Raw genomic sequence first — 9442 nt, forward strand, 5'->3', positions numbered from 1 at the left:
GCAGCACTAATGTCGGTCTGAACACGACCTGAGATCAAGCGACGATGTGAACTTTCATTTTCTTAATATTAGCCTCTCTATGTTAATAACAGAGCAACCTGAGCTCATTTATTATTCTGCTCTACTTACTTTAAGTGTCGGCTCCGTGCCCAACGTGTAAATGCATGTGATGTCCCCTTTTTATTTTACTGTCTTTTCCATCTCCTGCCCTCCCTCCCTCCCTCCCTCCCTCTCGCTCTCTTTCTTGCTTCTTTTGCTCATTCTCTCGGTCTCTTGGTAAATGTGCTGACTCCTCCTGGTTTTGGCCCAGCAGAGAGCTCTCTAATAGGCCCCAGAGACATCCCAGCATTCCTTAAATCAAGTGGAAAATTGTTAACTTGGTGTGGGATAAAGATGTTCTGTCCACTTTAGCTTTTTCCTGCCATTTCCCTGCTCTCTCTCTCTCTCTCTCTCTCTCTCTCTGTCTCTCTCTCTCGCTCTCTCTCTCTCTCTCTCTCTCTCCGCCCGTCTTTTTATGAAAATGAGGATGTATGATGGAGCAGTGCGGAGTGGACTGAGCTTTTACAGTCACTTTCTCCCACACTTTCTGTTCCTCACACTGAGAGTGCCTCAGCTTTGTTAACTCCTGTCGTCACATCACACGTCTGAGACAGACACATTTATCCATTTGGCGTATCCTCATTAAAGCACTTCTTTTGCATGTTATTAGTTTGATGGTTTATTTACTAATAAACAAAAAAGCAACTTGAAGATTTGGACAGCTTTTGCTTTCTCCACATACAGACAAATAGAAAATTATATAAGAGATAAAAAAGAAAAGATAATAATTTACAGCCCTTAAACTATGCATTACAGCTCACAATACTAAGACACAATATGTGTATGTATATGTTTATATATGAGGGTGTGTTTCAGGCCTATAGACCTGACAGCTTCGGTACTGATGTCAGACACCAAATATAAAACGAACACTGACACCAGCAGCAGACCGATTTCTGGAGTGAAATGTGGCGTCAAAACCGCAGCCCTATAAGATGATCCAGAGAAACATTTGACAGCGAGCTGACCCTGGGAACCCAGGGGTGCAAGAACATGGGTGTGAGGCGGTGAGAGGGGCTCTGATGGCAGTGAGTCAGGGCTGCTGGGCTCCAGAGAGAGTCGACCATAGCGTCCCAGAAAATCGATCTCCAGATCCCCCTCTCTTCCACGCACACACACACACCCCGATACACACTCTATTTCTGGACCAATCTGCTTCCCGCACTCCTCACCCCCCAACACACACACAGACACACACACTCCTCGCAGCCTGCACCCCAGAGTGAATATAATTAGCTTTTCTGACAGGTGGGAGGGATCGGATCTCTTGGAGAATGAAGCCACCAATTTACACCCGTATTACACTGTCATAGACACTCAGCTGCAAACATGCATGTGAAAGCTCAACCCTCTCATGCACAATGCTCTCCAGAATGACGCTAACTGTGACCCACTTGCACGGTAATGGAGAGTGGACGGAAAAAGTAGTAACCTACAAAAGATTGGATTAACAGAACAACATATCAGCTACCTTATCAGGATATATCCTCCCTGAGCGACCTTGAGACGAACTAAACTTTGCTTAAGACTCAAGAGGTGGTGCTCCTCTCACAGGATTACACGTCTGAATTAAAGTGGTTTGTGAGGAGTAGCTACACTTTAGTGAAGCTCATACCTGAATCAAACATCTGTGGTTAAGCCGTGGTTTCAGTAATCTTCAGTTTATCACGTTTCAGACGAATTCCCTATAAAAGTAGCATCTGCTGTTAGACGTAAAACTGTGGGGTTGTGTTTTGTCCCTGTCTCTAACCATCAGTGTAAGAAGAAGCACACTCTGGTGTGTCCAGACTTCTCTAAGACGGGGTCCTGCCCTCGAGGTGCCTCCTGTAAGCTTCAGCACCGCCAACGAGTCAAACGAAGCGCCAGCAACACCTCCACCGCCCCAACCAGGAGAGGCCGAACCAAGGAGACCACCAAGAGGTCAGTCAAGCAGATTAGAGCTCACTCCTAATTAACAATCATTATAGTTCATATTCAAATCTAACATGTTCCTTCTCCCCTCGAGGCCCCGTCTGTCAGTCGTCATGCCGCAGGACTCTCAGGCAGAAGCAGGGGCGCCCACCGAAGGTCCTCTGAAACTGCCGTCCTACATCTCCCTCTCCAGCTCCCCAGAGGAGGCGGACGCACCGGACACACTGCCAGCTGAGACCTCACAGGTTAAAGGTATGAAAACACAGCATGCAACAAAGCAAGAGTGTCCCACAGGGTACACAGAACCAAACAGTCTGACATGAGAACACCACAGAATGTCTGAACGCCTACAGAGTCATTAATATTCAAACGAATAACCTTTCATGTGCAGCAATTAGACTCCAGCTGGGTGAGGTTATTCCCACCAAATGATTCCATAAAGCAACATGTTTATAAAATCAGTTATATCTGTTATCGTCTATTTGTTTTAAACTGTTGTATCTACCATGATTGTTATCACACACTTCCTGTGCATTAGGGATGATACCGGACAAAATAAGAGCATCCATTCTCCACTCTCCAAATAAGTGCTCAGACTGTTGTTATATGTGACTCGTCTGATTGTCCACGTCTCCAGATTTCTGCCTGTTAAATGTTTACATTAAAACTAAATATGTTTAAACTGTGAGTATTACATCCAGGCTGTGAAAAACTAGAACATTCCGTAAGAAGACTAACTGTGCTTTACTTAGCGTCAAACTGCTGACTGTGTGAAGGCGTTTTGTCCGGAGATGTTTTGTGGAAGGATCACGTTTGTCCTGAAAGCCTCGGGATCACTCCTGAGTTCATGTGAATGGGGGAGTGGCGGCTGCTCTGAGCTGCAGACAGATAATGATGATCAGACGAGGGAGGGGGGCTGTACAGTTAGCGTGATGGGGCTCAGGGGAGGAGTAATAATGCTCAGAGGACAGAGGTAATAATATTTAGGTTTTGGGCTGGATGGAGGCACAGCTGAGCTCTCTGTTGACAGACTTGACTGATAGAGGATTAGGAGAGAGGATGCCTCCCCCCTCCAACCTCCTCCCCCATCATCATCCCCCCACAAGGCTGCCTGCTGGACACACACATGCACGCACACCCACACACACACACACACACACGTGTTTCACCTGATTTCCCATTTTCCGAGTTTCTCTTACTTTAACAGTTTTTATTGTCTACATTCATATAATGATTTACAGTAAATTCCATTTGAGATTATGCAGCTTTATTTACAATCAAAGAGACAATACAATCCAAAGTTACACAGAAAAAGAAATGGCAAAGAAAGCATCAGACATTTAGAAAAAGAAAATATTGATAAAAACAGAATTGAATCAATTAAGATAAAAGTTGTGTCTTGTAATATATGTCCTTAAATAAGCATGCCTTTACTTGAAGTGCTGAAGTTCAGAATACTCTCTAAAGTCTCTTTTCCACGTGAATACGGGACATTTATCTTGGCTAAAGACGAGGCCGAGGTGATTTTCATTGACGAACAAGATGAAAATGTCCCAAGAGAACTCAACTGCCGAGAGGGGACACATCCGTCACTGCTACGTCTGCTGCGGTGCAGAAGCTGGACACAGGCCATCAAACTCATCTTAACTGCTCATTCTGAGAACAAAAGTCCCGAATCTCAGAGCAATAACGGACTGCCATCATTGAGCTGCTCCAGTCAGTCATAGCTGATCGTTTCAAGAGGAAATCCACCCTATTGTCACTTACGGCACAATTCAATATATTTAAGAGAAGTCCATCCAGCTTATCTATTGTGATCCAGGTATTTCTCTCTATATCAGCATTTTCCAGCTCTTCCAGGGGAATCCCAGGCGTTCCCAAGCCACATGAGATATTAAAACGTTCCAGCCTGTTCTGGGTTTGCTCCAGGAGTCTCCCTCCAGCTGGACATGCCCAGAACACCTACTGAGAAACCCCCGATCAGATTAGATGTTGTCCTTTGCCCTGTTTTGATTTGGATAATATTTATATTGATTAGCAGCCCTAATGGAAACCATCCATATCCCTGCACAATAACAAATGCTTGTTTTTCCCTCAAAACATCCTTTGAAGTTTAATCAACCCAAGTTAGAACTGTTTTATCGCGACAGCTTTTCCACACTCCTGCTGGACGGTGAGAAAATCAGAGTGATGAAACCTCATGAATGAAATGTTGATGAGTGTGTAAAAGACGGTCCCGGTAACTCTTACTTTTTCATTCCTCGGTAATCCTCCTTCCCTTTCATGGTTATATTTAGAGGCCTGCTTAGAAACAAGCATGACCTTTGACCTGACTTTAGTCTTCCCGACCTCTTACCTTCTCTACTCACATACAGAACACACAACCCAAATTTCTAATAATGTTGCTGTAGATGTTGTCACGTGTCCTCTGTTTGTATTCATTTTTGGTCTTTAAGTGAGTTTTCTTGGGCCTGCTGTGTGCCTGTCCGGCTCGCCTCAGACTCTCTTTGGTGTCCATCAGCAGCTTGTGTTGCCTGCAGGGTTCCTTAACATCCTGGAAAACGTTGTTGACTCACTTTATAGGACTGGAAAACACGTCGAAAAGGAGAGATGATAAAATATAATGAAAGAATCCGTTAAAATGGGAACTTATTTTTGTTTTTAGAATTGACTAACCAGGGAGAGATGGAATCAGCAGCACTTGCATTTTGCATAAAATGAGGCCGGACGTGACGTAAAAGGCACGCTGTGGTCCCCGCAACAATTTCCCTCGACCCTCACAGCCAGAAGCTCCCGAATCTCTTCATCTCTCCGGTCTGCAGACATCTTTGCTGTTCTCATCTTGTAAACGATCCTTCCTCTTCCTCTGATGTTTTTAATCATCCTGTTATGTGTCTTTCTGATTTCACACCGGTCACATGATATAAACGTCGTCACCCCCCCCACTTGCCCGCGGTGAATGTTCCTGACTATAACCTGCTGCCTTCACACGTCGGCTCGCCCCGACTTCTTGCTGATATTTTACTTGGAGGCTGGCAGGAAAAAGTCTGCAAAGTTGAGGTGAAATATTTGCGTTCACACATGCAGCCCACCCGGACGATGTCGACACATTTTCAGGAGTGCAGTGCGTGTGTGAAAGAGGCTTATGATACAACCTTTTTGCTGCTTAATGCAAATACAGCTATAAAATGTTCCTATTTTCATGATTAATCTACAACAAGCGACTTTAAAAGTACTCTGATGAAAATGATGATTGTTTATAGGATTGTTCTCATCATGTCTCACATTATATATCTTAGAGAAAAAGTTTGCTGCCCTTTGTTTTTTCCTTTTTTGAATCAAGAATCTAAGGTTGGAGGATGTAGTAAGCTGCACAAATTGTAAAGCCCTTTAAGACACCTTTTTTGTTTTTAACTGTTCAAACAAACTTATTCAGACCAGGGGAATCAAACTAAATTTCCGTCTTTACATTTTGTCAATATCAGGTGTCTTAGGTCTTAGCTGGACTCATCAATCTACAGGAAACTTAAAAATGTCTGGTTCCACCTTTTGCACTGTGAAGATTTGCTGCTTTTTTTGTATCATTTATATTGTAACAAACAAAACAAGAGAGAGAACCGTTAATTTGTAGCTCTCACGTGAGGCTCTGGGAACTTCTAATACGCACTTGTCACTATTTTCTGACATTTGAATTAATCATTAAACAAAAAAAGAAATCAGCAGACGTATTGGTTAGTTCCAGCTCTAAGCTGAGCCTGTCTAATGTTTAACACAGCTATAACCACGGACGCATGTGAGCCAGTGATCATCTCATCGTCCCTCCGCCCACTCCGTCTGCTTGCTTTGTGCTCTTAAGTATTACTAATGACACACTCGTCCAACACACTGCACCGCCCAGAGCCTCATTAAAGGTGGAAGTAAGCCAAACAAGCTCCTCTTCACTTTGCATAAATTAGCTCAGACACAATGTATCACTGCCAGACTGCTACCTCACACACACACACACACACACCTTCATCCATCCCTGTTCTCTTCTTCATTTACTCACCAGCTGAGATGTCATCACTCAGCATTTAAGAGGATTGAAACGGTGGATCAGAGTCGGTTACACACGAGTGGAGACTTTGTCATCTTGTCTTATTTTCTTCTGATACTCGTCTTTGATTTTCTTTTGTCTTCAACAGAGAAAAAGCTTCAGATCAAGCCTCGGCTGTGAGACGACAGAGAGCAGCAGCAGTGGAGGTGACAAACACTCAATGATTTGTGTGACAGGTGTTTCTGTGTCTCTTCCCTCTGAATTTCTTCACTCAGGGCCCAAAAGTATTACCTTCTAAACTCTGTGAAACTTTTCACTTTATTTGTTTACATGCAGATTTTCTCATCAGGTTTTGTACATTTTAAAGAGATGAAATAAAACATGAACTCTCAGTGTGTCTTTATTTCACAGACTCTTTCAGACATGTGAGGTCAGCGCTGTGAGAGTGTTTATAGGCTGCGAGTGTGTTTCTGCTCGGGAGCCGCGGTGTCGTCACACGACCCGAGCGTGTTTGTGAGAGTTTTCATTGGGAAGGTGGTGACAGAAGCAGCAGTGCTCTTCACTTTAAAGACCAGAGACGGGACACATGAGCGGACAGTGACATCATCATCACCATGCTGTGAGTGTGTGTATGTGTGTGTGTGATTTAAGAGAATGTGTGCACACAGAAATTAGTCTCTTACATGTCTTAGTATTAAAATAACTAAAGTTCATATATTTAATATATAAAACAGAATTTCCTCTCTCCTTCCAAAAACTTCTAAAAAAAGCTTCAAAGGGAAGTTGGGATATAAATATTTACTTTGCTCCTCTGTTCTTTCACTCATGATACTTGACGGTATTTTTACCATCACGAAAATACACATCATGATCTTTTAAAGAAATAAACGTTCTGCACGATGAGCCAACGTACAACAAACAAAACACACTGAAAGAGGCATGTAGCCACGCAATGCAACCGGTTTTACAGCTTAAAAATCATTCAGATGATCGCTGGCTTGTAATATTAAACATGGCGTCTTTTTCATTCACACTGCACCCAGAACGCCTGTTCATGCACTGTGTGACTTTAGTTCAGCAGGTAAGATCTCCCATGAGAAGTGTGCAATCCTTTAGAGAACAGCTTTCTCACAGAAAGCCCAAAAGGCAAACGCCTCCAGCAGCCTCAGCTTGGTGTTCTCAGTGTGGTCATCGTGGCAGAGGAGAAGAGACGGACGAGGACATGGACGGAGGAAGCAAAGAAGCTGACACAGCAAGACGCCGGACAAGAGGTAATTTCAGAATGACTTTATTTGTTGGTGAGAGAGCGGTGTGACCCGAGACAAAGGCAGTGATGTAGCATTTAGCTTTTGGCTGTCCTAAAGAGGACGACATGTTTACAGTTTTCTTTATTGAGTGTTAAAGTTAATTTTTTACCTTGAAAATGTTCCAAGATAACTCAAGTCTTATTGTTTCACTGTGGACCCTGTTTGGCTCTTAAAACAATGTTTCACAACATGAACATGCCTTTAGAACTTAAAGTTGTAATCTGGAAGATCTCAGTTTCGTTCTCTTTGGCGGCACCTCCGGTGATAAACGGTAATTTGCGGGAGCACACTTCCCAGATATCCAGACAGCGCTGCATGTGTGACGTCCACGGTTGGCTCCGGTTGTAACTCTTGATTTTCCTGGCTGACGGTCGCTTTCCTTTTCAGACTGTTTGCTTCATCTGAGCGTCGAGTTTGTTTCTTTTTCTTTTTTCACTTCTTGTTGAAGTTGTATCTGTAGTCATCCATCTTTTCTTTGTTTGTTCAGCCATAGTAGATTACTGTTTACTCGCAACACTTGCAGAGAGCGATAAGCAGCCGCTTAGCTCCGCCTACCCTCTCTGGCAGACCAACCACTGCTGGCTGATGGAAAACGCGTCACTAACTGGGCGCCGCTTGTGATTTTAAGCCGTCTCCATAAGACTGCAAATGCGAAGGCTTTCATCAGCGGGCCATAGGCATTCGGCGATAGTGACTTATAATTAGACATTTAATTACAAGAAAATCTTCAAGATTATCACTTAAACCTTTGTTTCTCTGCACACATGCCTCAGTCCTTCCTGTGTTCTGCTGTTTATTCCTGTCTGTCTGTATGTGATTTAAAGGGTTGTTTGGTAACACAGAGTGGGGCAGAGGGGATGCTGGGACATCCACAGCTCTGCAGAGTACACACCTCTGCTAATAGAACTATTAATACACTGTATGTGTGAGAGAGAGGGAGAGAGTGGAACCTCATATTTACAACATTACCACGCTGTTTAACAGGCGTTCCCATGAGGACAAACAAGCAGCGTGACATTTAAGGGCTGTAGCTCGACATTTATACACAGCTGGAGGTCACAATGCACACAACCATGTAAAGGAAACAGTCTGTTCCTGCATGAGACTGCCTGTATGTGTAAATAATGTGTAGGTTTCTCTGCGTATTGTTCACAATAAGCTTTAAAAAGTTGGTTCTTGTGTCGCACTTTAGCTTTAAAGATGCTGATTGTCTGTAACTGTGCATGTATTGCAGGAACAGCTCCACAGACAGCATGAAATCACAGCTGTGGAGGTGATAAAGTCGTCCTGCAAGCTTCAGTCAAAGCTGAGTTTTAGGAAAGTGCTTGTGTATGCCTGTAAAATGTCTTCAGCATTATTGTTAACATGACCTCAAACCAAAGAGAGAAAGATCAGGTGATGATTGTGCAGAAACATGTGAAACTTCATGAACACATTCTGCCAGTTTTCTGTGTTGAAAACATTTTGTCAGGGTGGATATTTGAATTGTGTGTGTGCGCGTGTGTGTGCTCGTGCTACTCTTTCAACTCGATTTTCTCTCAGATGTATTGACAGCAGCGAGCGGAGATGGAGAGCTCGACATGTTTCTCAGAAAAGGCAGGAGACAGGGAGCCATCACTCTTCTCTTCTCACCACACGTTTTCCCCCCCTCCTCCTCCTCCTCCTCACCCACGTTGTTCCTCTCCTGCGCTGAAGACGTAAGTGCCTTAGACAGATGTCTGCTGCCTCTTGTCTAAAACCCTCACCGCGAGCTGCTGAGCTCGGCAAACTCTAATTAAGATCAATATTTCAATTTTTAGTAAAAGCGCACGAGACGGAGAGAAGACAGAGGGAGAGAAATCATTTGTCCACGTAGACTCGGAGAGACAAAAAGAGAGGTCAACTGTGATTCTTCACCGCACACACGTGTGAGAGAGTGTGTGCTGAAAGACTTGATAAGAACTGGTGTGTGTGTGTGTGTGTGTGTGTGTGTGTGTGTGTGTGTGTGTGTGTGTGTGTGTGTGTGTGTGTGTGTGTGTGTGTGTGTGTGTGTGTGTGTGTGTTTTGCACTTGTATACAGTTTCTGATTAAGTAAATCGGCACCATCATC

General features: G+C 43.8%; 1 protein-coding gene across 1 annotated transcript in view; it reads left to right on the top strand.

Annotated features, from left to right (window-relative positions):
* Window positions 1-6403, top strand: part of zc3h3 (zinc finger CCCH-type containing 3) — a 54603-nt gene extending 48200 nt beyond the window's left edge. Inside the window, exons 10-12 of the mRNA XM_069679721.1 lie at window positions 1856-2019; window positions 2105-2262; window positions 6195-6403. Of these exons, the coding sequence (XP_069535822.1) occupies window positions 1856-2019; window positions 2105-2262; window positions 6195-6226 (354 nt within the window). The 3' untranslated portion in view covers window positions 6227-6403. The remainder of the gene's footprint in view (window positions 1-1855; window positions 2020-2104; window positions 2263-6194) is intronic.
* The last annotated feature ends 3039 nt before the right edge of the window (window positions 6404-9442 follow it).

The sequence above is a fragment of the Semicossyphus pulcher genome, unplaced genomic scaffold (genome assembly GCF_022749685.1).
Source record: "Semicossyphus pulcher isolate SPU_LCO1_2020_fin unplaced genomic scaffold, fSemPul1.0.p SCAF_4, whole genome shotgun sequence".
In the NCBI taxonomy this organism is placed as follows: Eukaryota; Metazoa; Chordata; class Actinopteri; order Labriformes; family Labridae; genus Semicossyphus; species Semicossyphus pulcher.